The sequence below is a fragment of the Xenopus laevis genome, chromosome 2L, assembly GCF_017654675.1.
Source record: "Xenopus laevis strain J_2021 chromosome 2L, Xenopus_laevis_v10.1, whole genome shotgun sequence".
Classification (NCBI taxonomy): Eukaryota; Metazoa; Chordata; class Amphibia; order Anura; family Pipidae; genus Xenopus; species Xenopus laevis.
The window spans coordinates 53,963,944-53,986,654 of record NC_054373.1 but is presented as its reverse complement, the minus strand read 5'-3'; the positions used below and the strand labels follow the sequence as shown (position 1 = coordinate 53,986,654).

Genomic DNA, 22,711 nt, shown 5'->3' with positions numbered 1-22,711 from the left:
TGGCTTGTGTTACATTGCTTCTGTACCATAGGAGCAGATAATATCAAGAACGAGACATACTGGTCTCAACTGAAATTATACAACTAATTCTAAACATTTTCAAAAATGTTAACATTAGGTATGTTGGAAATTTGCCTAGAATAACATTTTCTGTTATTATATCGGATTAATTCAGGCTAAATGAGGCAGGTGTGGGGGGGGGGCCTTAAAATAATACTTTGAGAAGACAGAAATAGGCAGAGCGTGGCAAGTCCCATAATAATTTCGTTTCAAGTACATTTGGGCACTGGCAGCCCAAGAATTCCAGTTTTTAGTAACTGTTCAGCCATTGGTTTATGGTTTGTTTTCAATCCTCTTTAGCAAGATATGGCTATTGTGACACCCTGCCTGGATTTAAACCAGGGACCCTTTGTTTACTGTGCAGTAGGCTCTGTCTCTGTTTATGACTTTGTCTTCTAATTTTCTGCAGTAATTTTTATTTGGTTGTGATCTGGACCATCTAACAGCTCCTGTCACCAGAGGGTGGAGGGAACAGCCTGGAAACAGAACCACTAAAGAAAACTCTGGTTGTGCAGCAGCAATTTTAGAGGTACTGACTACCCTTTAGTTGCCTTTCAACCTGTAATTAACTTTTCATAATGCCCCCATGTTGATCTAGTAGAAGGTTCACCTCCCTCCAGCCATCAAGACAGCTGCCAACGTAATCACATGACTCAGCTTTTAGTATTTACACAAGCACCTGCAGTCACACATCATTTTATTTCATGATAAGAAGAACTAAAAATGAAGTGGAGAATGGCAGCAGAATAAGGCTGTAGGATTATGCATTTGATTGAAGAAACTGGTCAGACATATGCTGTTTGACGTTATTTTCATATGTGTCTGACCAGAACCTTGTTACCTCTGAACACCAAGTGCACCAGTGGTAGAACAAGGAAATGCTAGGCCCTTGGCACCCAACCTCCGTACCTTAAAGGGATACTGAAACATTTTTTTCAAAACGCATCAGTTAATAGTGCTTCCCCAGCAGAATTTTGCACTGAAATCCATTTCTCAAAAGAGCAAACAGATTTTTTTTATTTAATTTTGAAATCTGACATGGGGCTAGACATATTGTCAGTTTCCCAGCTGTCCCCAGTCATGTGACTTGTGACTTGTGCTCTGATAAACTTCAGTCACTCTTTACTGCTGTACTGAAAGTTGGAGTGCTAACACCCCCCCCTCCCAGCAGCATAACAACAGAACAATGGGAACATAACCAGATAGCAGCTCCCTAACACAAGATACCAGCTCCCTGGTAGATGTAATAACAGCACTCAATAGTAAAAATCCAGGTCCCACTGCGACACAATCAGTTACGTTGAGTAGGAGAAACAACAGCCTGCCAGAAAGCAGTTCCATCCTAAAGTGCTGGCTCTTTCTGAAAGCACATGATCAGGCAAAATGACCTGAGATGGCTGCCTACACACCAATATTACAACTAAAAAAAATACCAGAAAATGCGCACACAAGCGTTCTGCAGATTGCAAGTCTATAACTCGCAAGCTGCCAGGCTTCTCAAGCCTAGTACTGAGAGTAGAACATAGAGAAAATGGTGAAGAGATGATAATAAGATCACGTGTACTCTGACCACAATGTCTTGTACACTAAGTATTACATATTTGTATTCTTTCTATGCTGATTTATGTTCATGCAATGTCAAAAATCTGTGGCGCAATGAATGACTGTGTGCCTGTTCCTCAACAACTGCCTTTCCATCAACCATTTGCATTTGATCTGATGACAGGTCTGGTTGAACCTGCTTGGCCTGGGATCTAGTCATGTGTTCCTCACTGACTGCTTGCACACATCCAGCACATGAACAACAGTCAGTTCTTTAGGAAGCATTATATATACACAGTTTATGCCAACTGACTCCATTTGAATGCAACACATACAGTAGTAAAATCTCATAATAGCCTGGAATGTGGATGTTGCAAAATGTTTCTATATCCAAATTCCTTAGTGGTAAGTACAACTAAACAGCGGTTGGCTTCCCCTCTTGTTTCAATTTTTGTAAATTTTCCCAGTAATTAATGATCTATTTCAATATATCTTAGTAGAATAGCTCAACTCACCAATGTTTTGGGGCCCTAAATTAATTTTTCACACTAGAGAAGAGGCGCTTAAGGGGTGATATGATAACTATGTATAAATATATAAGGGGATCATATAATAATCTCTCTAATGCTTTATTTACCAGTAGGTCTTTCCAGCTGACACAAGGTCACCCATTCTATTAGAAGAAAAGAGGTTCCACCTAAATATTTGGAAGGGGTTTTTTTTACAGTGAGAGCTGTGAAGATGTGGAATTCTCTCCCTGAATCAGTGGTACAGGCTGATACATTAGATAGCTTTAAGAAGGGGTTGGATAGCTTTTTAGCAAGTAAGGGAATACAGGGTTATGGAAGATAGCTCATAGTCCAAGTTGATCCAGGGACTGGTCCGATTGCCATTTTGGAGTCAGGAAGGAATTTTTTCCCCCTCTGAGACAAATTAGAGAGACTTCAGATGGGGTTTTTTGTCTTCCTCTGGATCAACTAGCTAACTAATAACTAAAGCTGGCCATAGACTCAAAGATCTGCTCGTTTGGCGACATCGCCAAACGAGCGGATCTTTCCCCAATATGCCACTAACGGCATGGCTATATCGGGGGTAATTCGAACGTTTGGCCGTATGGCCGAACGATCGAATTACGATACGCCAAGGGGTTCCGACGGGTCGGTCGGTTAAAAATCAAACCTTCCCGATCGATCAGATATCGATCGGGAAGACCCGTCAGAAGCCCCCATACACGGGCAGATAAGCTGTCAAATTGGTCCAAACTATGTTACCTAGGTTTTTACCTAGGTTCATTACAAATGTACATTTATCATTAGAGGTATCTGTTTAGTGTGAAAATGGGTTATAATGCAATGGAACTACTTACAGGCAACCCAACTGCAGTGTGACCAGATGTACAAGTATATCAGATACAAGTTTTTGAATATGAAGACTGGACAAGTTTACATCTGAGCTGCAGGTAGAAATACGAATGCATACATTTGATTGGTTGTCACGGGTTACTGCCCAGGTGCAAATTGCTCAGTGTTCATATATGACCCCAACTGGCTTTGGTTGCAGGCAGAAGTGATCACTCCAAATTTACAGCTGATTTGGTGACAACACACACAGACTGAGCCAGCAGGACACTGGGCAAAACTCAGTGGGCCCCAACCCTTGTGGTCCAGGGATCTGCACCTCACAAAGACGCTGTACACTCACCGGGGTAGGTTGAGAATTGCAGCATCTGCTTGTGAGGCCCCTGAGGTGGCAGCCCCAGAGGGACCTAGACCCCCAGTCCAACCCTGAACACATGACTTAGAAGTAGATGTGAGTGGAAGCAAGTGCCGCTGTAGCATTTCATGCACCCACTCCCTGTGTATTCTACAGACAGGCAGCCCTGCAGCAATCAGACAAAGTCTGGCCAAGCCCTTAATCAGCAGAGAACCTGACCTCAGAAGGGTTACATGAGTGCACATAAGGAGAAACAAGCGACTTTCCATCCTGTTGTGTAACTAATAGAGCATGCGTGGTATTTATATGATCTGTCACTACATACCAGTGCAATTAAGAGTAAACAAAGAACTTTTTTTATTTTGCAAATGGATTATTACGGATAAGGACATTTTCAGTCCAGCTCGTACTGTGGATTAGGAATCAATGAATGCATTCATTTTCAAAAGAAACCTTCTTTATATATATTAGCTTGAGGAATCTACTTGCTTGATCCTACATACAGTAGTGGAGATCCATAGACTGCATATCCTAATGCAATGCCTAAACCGGCAGAAACCGAATGTATGCCTCAGTCTTTGTCATTCTCAGGCAGTGGCTTTCTATCCGTGTATCATATGGGTGCCATACAAGCACTGTGGGATCTGGCTCCTGAACTGCTGCAATCAGCTCCCAAGGTATATGGAGCATCAGGTGGTTCTCTTGCTGCTGCAGCTGTTGTATTGAGCCTTAATATAGGTAAGTCATTTGCTACTGCTAGAAGGATTCGGATTTACACTATTTACTCTGTAGGGATTTTATTCATGTGGCTCAGACTAATACAAATTAGACACATATTTATAAAAAAGAATATTTTATTGAAACCCAGGCTACTTTAATTACTACAGCATTTAATTATTCCTTTATCTTTTTCTTATCACTTTATGCCGGCTCTCAGATTGCATGGTAATAAAGGCAAGTAGATAAACTGGTAATAGTGTTTCATTTTCTGCTAAACAGTGACTGGTAAGATGTAGAATGAAATATATTCCCCAAATAGGTATGGGATCCTGTATCTGAGAACCTGTTATCCAGAAATCTTAGAATTATGGGAAGGCGATCTCCCATAGACTTAATCAAATAATTGAAATTAAAAATGATTTCCTTTTCCTCTGTAATACTAAAGCATAGTTGATCCCAACTAAAATACAATTAAGTGGCAAAACAAGCCTATTGGGTTTATATAATGTTTATATGATATTTAGTTGAATTAAGCTATGGAGAGCCAAATTACAGAATAATCCGGGAAAAAACCCCAGGTCCCAAATATGTTTCATTCTATGTCCGTTAGCAGAAAATAAAACCTTATTACAGGCTACATCTTTTTGAAAAAAATGAATTCATTGCTTCACTTATTAACCAATGTTTTTGGGTGTACATTCTGTTGCGGGATGTGTCGCTTTAATACGAGACACTCCTTTCAGAGGGAGATTCTAATTCTGTTGGTGAGATTTTCATATGTGCCCTATAAAAAAGTTGAGGTACTGCAATGAATAGCTGTCTAAGGGTAGAACTAGACAAACATTTTGGACGCGATTCTGCCGGATACGACGCGCTGCGGCAAAACTCAGGCGTCAAGTCGGATGCGACAGAAAACAAGGTAAGAAATACAATTGTCACATGGTGTCGCATCGTTCGTCCAACGCAACATGACTGTCGGATGCAAACGCTGCACGCTGCACGCTGCATCTGCATCCGAAAGTCGTGTCGCATCGGATGAACGATGCAACACCATCTGACTATGCTATTGCTTACCTTGTTTTCCGTTGCATCCGACTTGACGCCTGCATTTTGGAGCAGGCAGAATTGCGTCCAAAACGTTTCTCTAGTTCTACCCTAAAGCAGTCGCAGAGAACTGCATCTATCATAGTCATTATTAACATGTGCCCCCTCTAGTGGTTGTTGACTGTAGAAACTACAACTACCAAGATCCCAGCAAAGGTTTAGAATTTTAATAATATGTCTGCCTTTATAGAAAGCTAAAAAAAAAACTACTGTAAAATAGAATATAATTATAACTTCATCCAGTGGAAGTAAGAAACTTTCTTAATATCATCAGTTAAAATTTCTATACAAGCTATTCTTCACTATCCCTTTTTCTGCTTTGGAGCTTTTTTTTTTTCGTTTTGTCATTTATTTTGAAAGACAGTTAACTGTAATACATTACCAGGAATTTGTAGAGCCAGCACTCAAATGAAGGCAAAAAAATATTTTTACTGAATCTTACTGCCTGGTGGAAAACTGCCTTAATTTGAGTGGCTACTCTTCAAATTCCTGGTTTTGACGCTCCCCTTGCTGAAGGCTCAGGGCAGTGCACCTGGGCCTCTTCCATTACCTGTTGAGTGACCATATGTTGATGGACCATTTCTCTTGTCTATAGCTCTAATACATTGTCTAGGCAAATAGAACCCAAGCTAATGCATTTCACCCAACTTTTTCATTATCTGACTCCAGCTCCTGCATGAAGGCAAACAGATTGCCAAGAGAATGCTGAGGAGTAACTTGATTATTTCAGAAACTGAAATACAGTAAGCTATAGTCAGGTGATCCTAGTGGTGGCCAATAAAAGGGCAAGTATTTGGGAGTTTTAACATTGAAAGCTTCAAGTAAGTTGCAGGTGGAACTTAGTCTCGGTGTAAAATGTATAATAAAGCAGTAGAAATTTTAGTAAATTAGATGGAAATTGAGTGTGGGATTTACTTTGACATAGTTGGCCAGCATAAATATATTGCAATAAACTGTACAGTATGGACAAACAATCACTGTTTTATTTAAAGGGGAGGGCATATTTTAGTAGTTTAAAGTAGAACTAAACCCCCTTTTAACCAAAGTTCCCACTGGCCCCCCTCCACTGGCCCCCATCCCTGCCTCCCCCTGCACAGTGTTACCCCTGAATTGTGTCCCCTCTAGAAATACTGACTGCACATGCAGAGTCAGCGAAGCGGAGCTCGCAGGCGCCATTATTCCTTCCTTTCGGCAATTTCCGTTACTTTTGGCGCATGCGCAGTTATCGCGAACCAGAAGATTGCTCCAACTGTGCATGCGCTAATACGGCAAAGCTTACTGAAGAGAAGAGGATGGTGCCCGTGAGCTCCCCTGCGCTGACTCTGCATGTGCAGTCAGTATTTCTAGAGGGGACACAATTCAGGGGTAACACTTTGCAAGGAGGGGGCCAGCGGAGGGGGGCCAGTGGGGACTTTTGGCTAAAGGGGGGTTTAGTTCTCCTTTAAGCACAAAATGTCTAAATGTCCTTAATATATTGATAATGGATTGAGTGCAGAGGACCTCTTGTATTTGTCTGTGTTTTTTCTATATTTCAGAAACTGTATGTGGTTTTATTTAGAATAATTCTTATTTCCATGGGATTCAACTTAATATTTTATTTTTGCCATTTAAAAAGTGAATGTCTTAGAGTTTAAAGCAGTACCATATCCCCAGATTCATGGACTGAATAGAAAAAGGAAAACTCTTAAGAGAATTGGAGGGGAGGAAGGAACAATGGGAATAAGAGAATAGAAGAGGTTGAGAAAATATAGTTAGAGCTGAAGAACAGACCAGCTGCAGGGCAATGCAGGAGAAGAGAGCATTTAGCAGTACCCAGAGAAAGGGTTGGGGAGCAATGAGATGTATATGTCAAGCACATGCTGGGCAATGGAGATAAAGTGAATGTCATGCAATGGTGTCACAATGAGTGATGAAGAGCAGCACCAAAGAGGCACTTGGACACTGACATTACAAAATATTATTTTTTCATTTCCATCTTAATAGTCATCCCTAACTCTTAGGGCATAACTCCACGGAGCGATTTGGTACGATGCATCACGTGGGGACGAAATGCAGTTGACCAGATGGAGGCGGAGAATATAATGGAGGTGATAGAAACATCGCAGATACAAACTACATGTATCCGACACGACTGTTGGATGTCTTCATCCGACAGTCGTGTTGTGTGTAGTTTGTACCTCCAATGTTTCTAATACTTCCATTATATTTGGTGCCCCGACTGGTTGCCTGCGTTCCGTCACCGTCACCGCGTCATGCATCGTACCAAATCTCTCCGTGGAGTTCAGCATCATCATCAACTATGACCATGTGCGATAGAAATCAGCACCAGTTCAGCTTCCAGTGTGCATGCTCCTACAGGTATGGGACCAGTTATCCAGAATGCTCGGGACTGGAGGTTTTATGGATAATGGATCTTTCCGTATTTTTGGATCTTCCTACCTTAATGCTACTACAAAATCATATAAACATTAAATAAATCCAATAGGCTGGCTTTGCTTCCAATAAGGATAAAAAGTATCTTAGTTTAGATCAAGTACAAGGCACTGTTTTATTATTACAGAGAAAAAGGCAAAATTGATTATTTGGATAAAATGGCATCTATGGAAGACAGCCTTTCCTTAATTCAGAGCTTTCTGAATAAAGGGTTTCCGGATAATGTATCCCATACCTGTACTCAGATAATCTAAGCATGGCCACTGGATATGACCCAGCCAAACCTGATGGCCAGTAACTCCACTGCTCTAACATTGCTGAAGAGATACTTAGTAGATATCATAAACTATCAAGTTTGTAGGATCTTCAATAGGGTTGCCACCTTTTCTGGAAAAAAAATACTGGCCTTCCTATATACTTATCTTTTTTCCCTATTAATAACATTGGGATCAACCATCATTTTTACCAGCCAGGCCGGTAAAATACCGGCCAGGTGACATCCCTAATCTTCAGCAAGGTGGTATGTCTTTTGTGAAATAGCTCAGGCATCTCCACAGTGGGTTTGGTTGGAATCAGCTTTAAAGAATAACTAAACCCTAAAAATGAATGGGTAAAAATGCCACATTTTATATAATGATCTTATTTCACCAGCCTAAAGTTTCAGCTTCAACGTAACAGCAATGATCCAGGACTTCAAACTTATCACAGGGAGTCACCATCTTGGAAAGTGTCTGTGACACTCGCATGCTCAGTGGGCTCTGAGCAGCTGTTGAGAATTTTAGGTTAGGAAATTAGGGACACAGATTATCAAGTATAAATATATATATATATATATATATATATATATATATATATATATATATATATATATATATATATATATATATATATATATATATATATATATATATATATATATATAGTCAACTACAAGAGTCCTCTGCACTCAACCCATTATCAATATATTTAAGACAGAGACATTTTGTGCATACTGCTACTAAAAAATGCCTTACCCTTTAAACAACACAGGGATTGTTTGTCCATATATTGCAATATATTTAAGATGGCCAACTACGTCAAAGTCATCCCATATCTGGCCAGTCCTACGCTTAATTTTCATCTGATTCATTAAGAATTCAATTGCTTAATTATACATTTTACATGATATATATATATATATATATTATTTAAGATGATGCTGCAGGGCAGACTATTAAATCCTGATGCTAGTTGCACTGGTTTCTGTGCTGCCATGTAGTAATTATCTTTATTAATTACTAATCAGCCTTAAAATGTGACATTTATATTCTATGTGTACTGTATATTTTGAGTCATCCCTAAACTCACTAACTTACTGCAGCACAGAGCATGTGCAGTGAATCAGCAGAAAAGAAGATGGGGAGCTACTGGGGCATCTTTGGAGACGCAGATCTTTACTGCTAAAGAGCTATGGTCGCCTTTGACTGGTACAGAAGCCCAAAACTTAATGTACAACATTTCTAGCCTTTAAAGGCTTGTCATTGGACAAAGGCACTAGATATTTGTTAACTTGTTAAATTTACAGGTGTATCACTTGCACTACATGACTGTAAATTTCACCCTGCTATTGTTTCTGGGAAATTCAAGACAGCAAATAAACATTTGACCACAAAATTTGCACTCACTGCCCTTTTAGCTGTACTACCCACCCCGCTTGAAGGGAATTTTGCTAATTACCCAGATTTCACACAAATAACGAATTCCTATGCCTTGAACCAGTTGGGTCTAATCCCAAGTGTTTTACTATGCTCAGTTCTCTACATCCACAGATTACTGTCCCTCTTATAAATATATTATTGTATGCACATGAAATGTATTGGGCTGCCAAACTGGAATTGGATTTAGACTATTTTCCAGAACAGGAAAATCAGCTGTATTATGTTAATGCCTATGCATTAATATTTATTTTCTAAGCAGACTGACTGCTTACTAAGCAGTTTAAAGCATATTTTCAATCATTTCTTTCATCAGCTCTCATAAAGAACTTTTTGAGCAAAACAACAGGTCATTGTGTCTGCTAATGCCATTGCCTTTGTGATCAACTCTCTGCATTGGATTCTGTGCCTTGGGGACTTTATCTGTAACACCAACACATGTTTATTTCAAATTAGCCAGACAATGCCAGTATAGATTGGCACACACCTTTTATTAGGTAGTGTAGGATTGATGTGATTGTTGCCAAATCTTTTTCACTTATTTCAGATGAAAAGGGCATCAATTTTGGTTTAAAATTCACACATACCATATCTAAATAATTTTCTGCTGCCCGACCTCTACAAAAATAATGCATCTAAACTGAGCACAGACCACAGCCTGTGCAAGAAATTAAGTGGATTCCCAAAATGGGATTTTACCCCTTCCCCCATCAAAATAAAGGACAGACCTGTCTCATGGCGTCATTAAAAAGTTTCCCAGTCATACTAATAAGATTGCCTTCAGGGAGTGTGCTGATCACTACATCACATCTGCCCTTTAATATCATGTATAAATATCTCCTTAGTGATTTGCCCACCTTTGTAGAAGTGCTTTAATTTAAGGGCAGAGACACATGCCTAGATTCAGGGAGATTAGTCGCCCAGCGACAAATCTCCTCCTAATCTCCTCCAGATTGTGGGATGGCAATCGGTGCGATTTGTTTTCCGAAGTAGCCCAAAGTTGCCTCACAAGGAAACTTCGGGCAACTTCGGAAAAAGAAGTGCTCTGAGTACCACCCCGCCGGCAATTTAGATTCTAGCCGGGGAGATTAGTCGTCCTGAAGAAGAGGCGATTTACAGACGGGCAACTAAATCATCCTGAATCTGAGCGTGTCCCTGCCCTAACTTTAGCTCTCCTTTGATTTTCTCTTTTCTTAGTACTTAGTATTTTTCTAAGTAATGGTAGAACATTGTGTTTAGGTATGCACCAAATCCTTCTTTTTGAACTCTTTCCAGGGCTGGATTCCAAGCGCTGCAAATGACTCACAGTTTGTAGGGTTCAGATTCATTTTACCCTGGATTCAGCCAAATCCTGCTGAAAAAGACATGGATTTGGCCGTAATCTAGAATTGGTGCCTAATTGTGTTTCATATCCTTATATATTACTGTTAAACCATCACATTTTGTTCAGATCAGGTGCAGAAAACCATCATTGAAGCTGCAACAGAAGCCAGCAAGTCTGTACTTGGGCCATTACAGTCAAAGTTTAATTTAATTTTAATTCTCCAAAATGCCTTACGGGACTTTATACCTGACAATGCACACGAGGAGGCGACTGGCCGTCTCTATATTGGCGTTACGAGATTATCTGATGGAAAAAATATAATGATTTCTGATTACAAATCCAAAGAGGAAGTTATTCAGGTAATGATTTAAAAGGACATGTGTAAGTAGAACTGTAGTGGCTCCACCCCAATTGTACCAATATTTAGATACACACACTGTAATCAAGCCATGTTGGTGTATTATCTGTGGAATACTGCATTTATTTCTCTTTGTGTCTTTACATATCCAGAACTAGTGGGACAGCCAAAAGTACTGTAGTACAAGCATTTTTATCACTTTCGAGTTGTCAAATATGGTGTTTTTTCAAATGACCAAAAAAAACAATAAAAACTGATAGGAAGTTTCCATTGAAGTTAATGGCATTAGGAAAGGATAGTATCTGGCAGTATTGTTATCTTCTCATCCAGCACAGAAAACACCACTGTTTATTCACCTAAGTGAGAGGGTATAACTCCCCAGGGTGCCAGATGGTGGAAAAGTTATATGTATGAGGTATAAAGAATAGGGGTATAGTCACGCTGTAAATAACATGTTGACATGGTTATACAGTAGATGGGTGTCTGCACATGTACATGTTCTCATTTGTATGTTGATGTTTTTCTTAACCTTTACAGGCAATCATATGTAGCTGCTTTGTCCCTATTTACTGTGGACTTGTCCCTCCTTCTTTCCGAGGAGTGGTGAGTAAATCATTATGGAACATTTGTTATTGGTCTAAAACGAGACAAGAAGAAGATGTTGCCAGAAATTATTAAGTGTTGTACTAGAGCCAATGAGATAAAAGCAATGCAAGAGTAAAGTATGTATGTAATGGGACAGGTGAGAAAGTTGACTACACAAATATCTATTATAGGTAAATCTAAAAACAACTGGACCTGCTGAGTAATCATTGAAGATGTTTCACTACTCATCCGAGCAACTTCTTCAGTTCAACTGAAGAAGTTGAACTGAAGAAGCTGCTCGGATGAGTAGTGAAACGTCTTCAATTACTTTATTTTTCGAATATTGAATTGTAAAGTGTCTTTTTTTAACCTCCTAAAACAGCTCTGGGAGGGGGGGTCGCAGACCCTGTAAACTGTTCTATATGGATATATTTAGTGGATACATTTGTTATCTTTGTCCCTGCTAAGCAGCTGTTAGAATTGATACAATAGTTGCTAATACTCAACAGATGCTGCTGAGAAATGTATCAACTAAATGTTGCAAAATTGTAATAGTTTAGAGTCTAAATTAGCATCTAAATTACTGAGCTGCCAGACTGAAACAACAGAGACAGGAACATTCAACTTTAAACTTAGATTTTTGAAAAACAGTAAAAAATAAATAATGGTAAGTAATTGAAAAAAGTCTTTATTTCTGGGGAACAATCTGAAAACAACTGAGCTGAAATAAGTGTTTGGAAGGTGAACAACCCCTTTATAAGGTAAGGAGATCCAAATAACGGGAAGAACCCTTATCTGGAAATCCCTGGGATTCTGGATAATAGAGCCCATGCCTGTATTGTGAAAATGAATTGCTCTCGTAAGTCTGCATGAGAACTGAATCAGCCCTGCATCATAAAGTGTTGCCATATATAAGATATCAACAATTTGTAGAAAGATGTGACTGGGCAATGAAAATAATTCACTTGTGGAGCAGCATATTGACAGCTTTTCTGGACTGTAATCAGTGTCGGACTGGGATGTCCTTAGATGTGGGCCCACTTTCCAAACTATTATTCCTCCTCACCTCACTCAACCGCTTTATTTTTCTAGTCTTTTATGTCTACATACTATACTCTATTCTTCCATTATTAAGCCTCTTAAAGAAATAAGGAATAACCATGAAATAGGCCAAATGGTTAGAATCAAGAGGGCCCACTAACACCTGGGCCCACCGGGAGTTTTCCTGGTATCCTGGTGGGCCAGTCCAATGCTGACTGTAATTTTAGTGGAACAGATAATTCAGTATATATTAAGAAAACATAATGAAATATAGCTTTTATTTGTTGTAAGGGTTGTATTTCTCTTCACAGAGGTATATTGATGGAGGACTTACTAGCTTTCAACCTCGCTATGGCAAAACATCCATGATAACTGTGTCTCCTTTTTCTGGAGAAATTGATATTTGTCCACGGGACAGCCCTCTTTGTCATCTTTGCTTACACGTATGCAACACCAGTTTTCAGCTCACAATGGAGAATATCAGTAGAATGAGCTATGCATTATTTCCACCCCCAGTCTGGGTAAGTCATGACTATTGTGAATTCTTCAAATTACCTTTTAATCTACCACTCCGTGCCTTGTATGTAGGCATGTATAACTTTATGTATTGATATAGTGCTACTAGAATACATCCAGAGATGAAGTGCCTTGTGGTAAGAATCACAGTAGGAAGCAGGTCATTGCCCTGTAGTGAATAGATAACACACACGTAGAAAAGTAAACATGCACAAAGGTCTTGTTCCTTAAGTGCCAAGACCAAATATTGTTCAAAAGGTAGGATTTGATTGATTATTTATTTTTTATTTATATTATTAAAGCGGTTGAGTGACTGTTCCCTAAAGAGGAATTCAGGGGTATACTGTATCTAGTAGAAACAAGTCTAAAGCAACTAGACTTTCTGAGTATTTTTGAAAATGTTCCACCATTAAGTGGCTTCTTCAGTGGTAGGGAGTTCATGTGATGTGAAATGTTCATTTTTCTATGCATTAGCAGCTTAGCACTGGGTGGAGTAATGCGAGAGGTTATGGACATAGGAAGGGGAAGTGAAGCAGCCAGGAATAAAGCTAGGGTTGCCACCTCTCCGGTTTTGAACCGGACAGTCAGGTTTTTACACCTGCTGTCCGGTTCGAAAATACTTACCCGGTTTTGAAAACTGGGCAAGCTTTTCCCTGCTTCCTGGGTCGTTTTGGCCAATCACGGGCTGCCACGTCATGGGCCTGCCCCTTCACGTCACAGATTTACCTCTTCATGTCACAGGCCGCCCCCTACGCATCATCAGTCATGGGAACCGTCCCCTGCCCGGATTCCTAATATAGAAAAGGTGGCAACCCTAAATAAAGCTGACTTCTACCCTGCAGTCCGGCATCTCTGTTTCAGTTCCACAACACCCTGTACCGGGTTATCACAGTAGGCAGGCTGGTGGGAGTAAAAAAAAATTCTTGAATGGTCTGGTGCTTTTAGAAACTTTTCTCAACATTTAGAAAACGGTCAAAAACAGAACATTCAGTAGCTTCAATAGTTTCCCCACATAGTTTCCATGTTTCTGAAGGACAAGAAAGACAAGGGTGTTGTGAATCTGCTAAGATTTTTATTTTTAAGTTTGCCCTGCTTTTTCATCACTTACAAAAATAAGGATTGGTTCACTAGATTCGTACCCTAGAATCTGAAAATGTTTACCTTATATTGGTGCCCCCAGTTAAAGGAAAACTAAACCTCTTTGCTAATAAAAACCCATACCCCCTACCCTCCATAGCCCCCACCTCCCTGCTCGCCCCTGCACAGGTGATCACACAAGTAAATGTCCCTAAGCTGGTAATTACCCCTCATTGCAGAGTCAGTGGAGCGAATATCATGGAGGCTATCTTCATCGCTTCGGGAATCTTCAGTAGGTAAGCGCCGTATCAGCGCATGCGCAGTTGTAGCAATATTCTGCGCATACGCTGAAAGCCATGGAATTTGCCGAAGGGACCGAAGATAACCAAAGATGGCGCCCGTGAGCTCCGCTGCGCTGACTCTGCAATGAGGGCTAATTACCAGCTTAGGGGCATTTACTTATGTGAACACCTGTGCGGAGGGGAGCAGGGACTATGGAGGAAGGGGTTTTTATTAGCAAGGGGGTTTATTTCTCCTTTAAATTCAGATAATACTGGAGAGCATATACAGGGCAGTGCTGATGGGAGACGAGGCGCAGGTACTACAGACAAAACACCCTCCATCTGCTGTATCTCCCTGACTTGTGTCTTAATGACATACACCAAAGTTAGGGGGCGGAGGACCGCTGCTTGGTTTCCCTTAATGAATACAGTTCTGCTGAATGCTGACAACACTTTATTCATGGGTGCAAAGTTCAGGGAAGAGTTCCAAACATGCAAAATGGTGCCCTACACTTTTTAAATGACCAGTACAGTTATCCTGAATGCTCAGGAACAGAGGTTTTCCAGATAATGGATCTTTCCATAATTTGGCTCTTCATACTTCTACTAGACAATCATTAAATAAACCCAATAGGCTTGTTTTGCTTCCAATAAGGATTAATTATATCTTAGTTGGGATCAAGTACAAGCTTGTTTTATTATTACAGAGAAAAAGGAAATATTTTAAAAAATTTCTATAGGAGTTTTCTGGATAATGGGTTTATGGATAACAGATCCCATACCTGTATTCTCTGCTGAATCTAGCAAGCATGACAGAATTCTTCAGAAATTATATCAAAATATTTACTATGTGTGTTAAAGGGGCAGTATACCCCCTTGTTAAACATGAGTTCAATGAATAGGGCTTGTGCTGAACATACTTTCTGCTTATTGTTTTAATCAATTCCTTGAACTAAACATGGCAAACAGGGAAAATGAAGCAACTACATATTTGATCCTTGCAGGGTATATAATTTGATAACCCCCCTTCATAATGGTTTCTGCACTGGCACTTAACTGGGAATAAAATACAATAACGGACTTGCTTTCTTTCTACAGATGCTGAATGAGTTCTTCGGCCAAGGTTATAAAGATGCTGCTGATTATCTACAAAGGGTTGGCATCAATAAGGCTCCGGGACAAACGGTTTCAGTAACACAGCAATGTAAAACTGGTCTTAAAATGAAAATTCTGAAAGCATATCAGAAAAAATGTAAATAACAGACATTTAGAAAGCCGTATATGTACATATATATACTTCTGTGTGAGATTACCTACAGTCACACAAAGAATGACGAGACAGTTGAGGATTTTTTTATTTTCTGGAGGCTTTGTTTATCTATGTCTTCATCATTTCTGGAGTAATGAAAAAAAATGTATGCATGTGTGCTCCTATGTATATACATATAAATATATATATATTTTTTGAATAATAATGCATACAGGTTATTATAAAAAAATCTGCCTTCAACAACAGTGTATGTGTTTAGACACTGAGGGGGAAATTAACTAAAAGGCGAAGTGGCTAACGCTGGCAAAAATTCGCCAGCGTGACGTTATTTTGGCACTTCGCCAATGGTAGCTGGCGTAATTTCGTGCAACTTCGCACTCTTACACCAGGGGAATTTTCGGTCTGGCGAAAGAGCATTAGTTTACAAATTCACTGTTTTTGATTTTACTGAACGTTACCTCTATCACCAGACTTGCCTTCGCCACCTCAGACCAGGTGAAGTGCAATAGAGTAGAGTCCCAAAAAACGCTGGCGTTTTTTCCTATTTAAAGGGTGATAGACTGAAAAAGATTGTAAATTTTTTTGGGGGTACCCTCCTTCCCCCCCTACATTTGCTAACATATGGCACCTAAACTATACAGTGGGCTCATGTGTAGGGCATTATAACAACTTTATATAATTTTATTATGGTTCCCTGGCCTTGTGTAGTGTAATGTATTTGCTGCAGCATATACGGCCATTGTAATTTAACTGCACGCCGTATGCTAATTAGCCAACGATAGCGTAACTTCGAACTGCAGAGCGTAATTTCAATGGCGTAATTTCACCAGCATTCGGTACCCGGTGTGCAACTTCCGATCTTCTTGAATTAGCGTTGTCCAGGCGAATTTTTGCCTGGCGAAGTGTTGCGATGTGCACGAAGCCATCGCTGGCGAATTCTCGTCGGTTAGTGAATTTGCCCCTGAGAGTGTAGGGTTTTTTGTTTAGAAAACAAGTGATAAAACCATTGATACAGTCAAAATCTTTTTTGTAAATATATACATAGATCATATTGCAAGTCAAGACATATGTAAACATATAACATTTTCCAACTGGCTGCTCAAACCTCCCCAACAAAACTATAAAACAAACTTCCTGAACTACTGTTGGTAACCATACATTATTATCCCAATTATTGATAAAAAGAGCTGTTGAGCTGATTTAGTATTTTTCATTTTTATAATTCAAAGACAAAGCCTTCATCTCCAGTGCTCTTTCAGTGTTTGCAAAGTCAGTCTACCAACACCATCTAATGTCTGCAACCAAAATTGTCTGTAATGTAGACTGGTGGGTTCAGTCTAGGGCTGTGTATAGTCCACTGGAAAAGTGACTTTTTCTATTTGCTTTTAACCTTTTTCTCATCCCCCATCTCAGCCCCTTCTTCTGGTCAGTTTGTACTGACAGTCCTGGCTCACTAGAAGGGTCAGGTTTAGGCAATACTGGGGCATTAGAACCTCATACTCGTTATTTACCAGACCAGCATTTTTTGCCAAGGGTTTTTCATTGACTTAATTACACATTGTTTTTTAAAAAAAAAACACACACTTTTAACCAGGATATGAGCTGTAACACATAATTACTGGTACAGTTAGGTGGTCTAGAGTCCTGTGAGGATCCATATTTTGGGACCCATACCCACAGCCTGCAATCCGCAACCAGGACCCGCAACCCGCATTCTTACCCACTTGGACCCGCTACCCGTACCTCAAGTACCTTATCCACAACCCAGACCTGCGACCCGCTGACCATCAAGAATCAGGAAGTGCTGTCATTGTAAACTGGAAGTGACCTCATCGGAAATAGCCATGATCAGAAAAAAAGGAGTAAAACAGGAAGTTCTGTCATTGTAAACTGGAAGTGACCTCATCGGAAATAGACGTGACCAGAAAAAAGGAGTAAATATTGCTATTGCTGGGTGGGCTTTTATCATTCAGACTGGCAAATAATTCTGGGTCTCTAAACCTGGTCCCCTCCCCAGTTGAGAGCTCCAGTTCCTACAAATGCCATCCCTGCTGTGCATCACTTACCTTGCAGGGTGGAGGGAGCACCGGCACCTACAATTTTCAGCAAGAGGAGAAAGCCTGGTTCTGCAGGGCCCATCGGGTTTTTTCCTGATGTCCAACTGGCCGTCTGACTCTGGTCACATATAGATAAGATCTCTATTTTTAGATGTTTTTTTCTTGGTTCAGAATTTTAGAATTCATACTGAACAGGAAGCCCATCACACGGAATAATACAGTCACAGAGTAGACACATGGCAGCCTATCTGAGTGTGTGTGTTCCATCTGGGATTCGTTTTAGCAACAGATGATGCTGATGTGGGACCAGTATGTACAGAAAGGCTATAGCTTCAGAAACCATTGGAATTAAGGAAGCTTGTGATAGGGCTGTTGCAAGTAAAAGTTATAGGGGTGTAACTACAGAGGAAGCAGAACCTGCAGATGCAGTAGAGCCCAAGAGATATAGGGGTGCCACAAGGCCCTAATTAATGTGCAATTTTAATATATATTTGTAAAACAGAAAAACCTGGGTCCAGTAACATCTAGGTCTGGATAGTGTTTCTGATAGATCCAACAAAATATATGATGGGCTACAGTCCAAATTGAGGTTTAGCACCAAATATAATAGGAAAGCCTGTGACATAAAAATGAGTATGGGGAAATATTGGGGGTTCTAGTACCAGATCATGTTTTGCTAAAGACCTTGACACCTCATGTTTTTAGGAAAGGAAGGAGCATTGCAGCATGGCTCTCTAAGGAGTTTGTAATACTCTAGAGATGATACCACAAAAAAGACACAGCTTAGATATAAAGAGAAATACAAGTGTGGTAGGTGTAAATGGTGTCATCTTCAACTAACATGGGTGCACCGTAGGATATTAAGCATTTTGTTTATTGCCTTTCCAAGGGAGTTATTTGCTTGGCAACCTTCACCTGTGGTTCATGGTATGTAGGAAAAACGACATGTACCTGTACTTGTTTTCTCCAACACATGCAAGCGATGAGATGAAGAATTTTGAAACAGCAATAGCAAGAAAAGATGCTGAGAAACATAACAGTGCTATGTACATAGTGTTACAAATTATTGATAAACACGGTTTCCAGATTGATGGGAATTTTGGATATAACAGTTGAAAACTATTGGTGGAATGAATATGGAATGGGAGGTGTCATAATTCTACTGACGTCCTGAAATTTCTGGACTTTTCTTCTGTTCCATTTACTCCCATTTCTGTTCATTAAATACTATAATTTATATTGCTTATATTAATATTTTTTGTATATATTTACAATTATACATGTGGCACATTGATTACTTTTGTATACGCATGGCAGGGGCGTAACAACAGAAAAAGCAGACCCTGCAGCTGCAGGGGGCCCAGGAAGTATAGGGGCCCCATGAGACCCTACTTTGTATAGAATTTCAATCAATGCTGGTAAAAAAGGTCAACCTCTAGACCAGGGATCCCCAACCTTTCGAACCCGTGAGTAACATTCAGAAGTAAAAGGAGTTGGGGAGCAACACATGCAAGAAAAATGTTCTTAGGCTGCCAAATAAGTGCTGTGATTGGCCATTTAGTAGCCCATATGTGGATTGTAAACCTACATTGAGGCTCTGTTTGGCGGTACACCTGGTTTTTATACAACCAAAACTTGCCTCCAAGCCTGGATTTCGAAAATAAACACCTGCTTTGAGGCCACTGGGCAGGGGCGTAACTAAAGAGGAAGCAGACCCTGCGGCTGCAGGGGGGCCCAGGACGTATAGGGGGCCCCACGAGGCACAAATAATGAGCAATTTTAACAAATATTTGTAAAACAGGGCAATCTCTGGATATGTTGGGGGCCCTAAAATTAATCTGCTGTTGGGCCCAGTAACATCTAGTTACGCCACTGCCACTGGGAGCAACATCCAAGGATGAAGAGCAACATGTTGCTCACAAGCTACTGGTTGGGGACCACTGCTCTAGACATTTTGGGGGCCTGAAAAATAATTTGCTTTTGGGCCCAGTAATATTTAATTACGGCACACTTGGGCTCATTTATAAACACCGGGCAAATTTGCACCTGGGCAGTAACCCATAGCAACCAATCAGTGATTAGCTTCTTTCAGCCAGCTGCAGGTTGAGCACTGAAAGCCATCATCTGATTGGTTGCTATGGGTTACTGCCCAGGTGCAAATTTGCCCGGTGTTTATAAATGAGCCCCACTGTGTTTAAGTGATTGGGTGCATTTTTATACTCCTAGGAAAGGATTGTTTCTGAGGAAGCGGAGGTCCCAAAGAAATGAGGTCCAGTTTGTTTTTTGCGCATTTATGTTTTAAAAAGGACAATAAAGGGTTTTTTAATTATACAGTACTCACTCTGCTGCTATGTGGATTTTCTATATGCAAAGTCAGCACAAGGTCGGCTTGGAAAAGTCTCAATCAGGAATCAGCAGGACAAATTGCTTCTACAGGTATGGGATCTGTTATCCAGAATGCTCGGGACCTGGAGTTTTCTGGATAACAGATATTTCTGTAATTTGGATCTTCATACAGTAAAGCTGGCCATAGATGTAAAGATCTGATTGTTCGAATCCTTGAACGATCGGACTTCCCCATCTCCCGACCTGCCACTAACCATTCAGATCAAATAAAATAGTAATCGGTAGCAGACAAAAATCTTTTAATCAGATTATTATTCATCTTTCCCTTGGGCATTTCCCATGTAAGGTAAATTCAACTGAAAGGCTATTTTCATAAGAAAACATTTTCACAACAATGGTGACACCTACTGTTTAAAACTGATATTACACATGATATAAGGAAAAAGAGGATAGAATTTTTGGATCTTCATACCTTAGTCTAGAAAATCATGTAAACATTAAATAAACTCAATAGGCTGGTTTTGCCAATAAGGATTAATTACATCTTAGTTGGGATCAAGTACAGGGTTCTACTTTATAATTACAGAGAAAAAAGGAAATCATTTTTAAAAATTGGGTTGATTTGGATAAAATTGAGTCTATGGGAGACGTCCTTTCTATAATTCTGAGCTTTCTGGATAAAGGGTTTCTGGATAACAGATCCTATTCCTGTACCCACATGAGCTCTTACCAGATTTTTGGCATACAGGTATGGGATATGTTATGCAGAATGCTCAGGACCTGGGGTTTTACGGGTTAAGGCTTCTTTCTGTAATTTGGATTTCCGTAGTCTACTAAAAAAATCATTAAAACATTAAATAAACCCAATAGGATTGCTTTGCATCCAATAAGGATTAATAGTGTCTTAGTGGGAATTAAGTACTGTTTTATTATTACAGAGAAAAAGGTGATTTTTTAAAAAAAATTTGAATTATATAATTAAAATGTAGTCTTCCTGTCATTCAGAGCTTTCTAGATAATGGGTTTCCAGATAACCAATCCAGTAACTGTATTTGTCTTTTGAGTACTTAAACGATGTATCTGTAGTGTTGCATAGGCTTTATTGTTGTAGTTGCTACTTTAGACAATAGGTGGCATCAACCCCTTAAGGTTGGGTCATAATAAGTTCTTTGCCACAAAAATCTTTTTAGAAAAGAGGGAGGTCCTAAGGTTAATAGCCAATATAAGGGACATAATACAAAGAAAGTTGTACAACACCATAGTGACTTCTGCAGGGCTGGCAAGTGACAGGATAGAGGAAGCTGAGTTCACTTACAAGTGAGAGTTAGTCAGGCTGGTGAATCCTGCAGAACAAGCCCCAATGAGAAGTTTAGCGGAGATAGTAACACTGTGGTATCTAGGGAAATATGGACACAATGTAACAATGAGTTTAGATATGAACTAGCTCTGCAATAAAGAGTATGGTTTGGTGCAACACATCCAGTGTAAACATCATGTTGGTGAGCAGTGTTCACTAGTTACAGGTGACCTGTACATACATTTATGCAGAAACATGAGTAGTACAGAAATATAAAAGATTATCGTTGCTCATTTATTCTGCTTATCTCTATTTGATAAGATCAAGCCAACCAACACCAAGCCAAAGCATGGTAGCATTTATAAACCGTAACATGATTAAAGGGGTGGTTCACCTTTAAGTTAACTTTTAGTATGTTATGTTATGCCTTCATTTTTTCTTTTGTATAGTTTTTGAATTTGAGTCAAAGGAAGAAGAGAGATGTGACACGTCTACAGCTTGCAAGTCACGGTAAGTACGTGTTTGGGGAATAGCAGGGGGTGAGGAGGGAGTTAGTGAGAGTTGAAATGTGAGCATATTGTGATCAGAGAGGGGAAATGGTGAGTTAGTAAAATTGGTGGTTGAACAGAGTCTGGTAAATATGAGATCCAGAGCATTACCATTGGAGTGTGGGGGGAGATAAAGATAAGCCTATGGAGGAGGTTAGTGAAAGAAGTTTAGAGACAGAAGAGTTGTTAATGTTGTTAACGGGTATATTAAAGTCACCTAATATGATGGATGGGATGTTAGATGAAAGAAAGTAAGGAAGCCATGCAGCAAAGTTGTCCAGAAATTGTGCAGTTGGTCCTGGTGGTCGATATATAACAGCAATGCAGAGTGAAACAGGAGAAAAGAGCCTAATGCAGTGAGCCTCAAATGAGGAGAATGATAGAGAGGGAACAGGTGGAAGAACTTTAAAAGTACAGCGGGGAGAGAGAAGCAAACCTACCCCACCTCCAGGTCTGTTACAAGGTCTGGGAGTATGAGTAAGGTGTAGGCCCCCATAAAACAGGGCAGCAGGTGAGGCAGTGTCGGTAGGAGAAAGCCAGGTTTCAGTAAGTGCGAGTAGTTTAAAGGAATTTGCAATGAAATGGTTGTGTATAGCGGTGAGTTTGTTGCAAACAGATCTGGCATTCCAGAGAGCACAGGAAAGATTAACTGGGTTTTTGGGTATAGGAGTAAGAGTTCTGTACTGTTGGAATTTGCTCCGAAGAGAAGAAGCTCGTGGCCGTGATATAACTGGGATGGGGTAAG

The 22,711-nt window shown here is 40.0% G+C and overlaps 1 protein-coding gene across 1 annotated transcript; it reads left to right on the top strand.

The window, feature by feature from the left end:
- The first annotated feature begins 3,145 nt into the window (after nt 1-3,145).
- pnpla1.L (patatin like phospholipase domain containing 1 L homeolog) lies at nt 3,146-15,838 on the top strand. The gene is made up of 5 exons (XM_018246339.2): nt 3,146-4,053; nt 10,717-10,949; nt 11,486-11,551; nt 12,886-13,095; nt 15,547-15,838. Exons 1-5 carry the CDS (start codon nt 3,855-3,857, stop codon nt 15,706-15,708), a joined length of 870 nt encoding a protein of 289 aa, XP_018101828.1. The 5' UTR covers nt 3,146-3,854; the 3' UTR covers nt 15,709-15,838.
- The last annotated feature ends 6,873 nt before the right edge of the window (nt 15,839-22,711 follow it).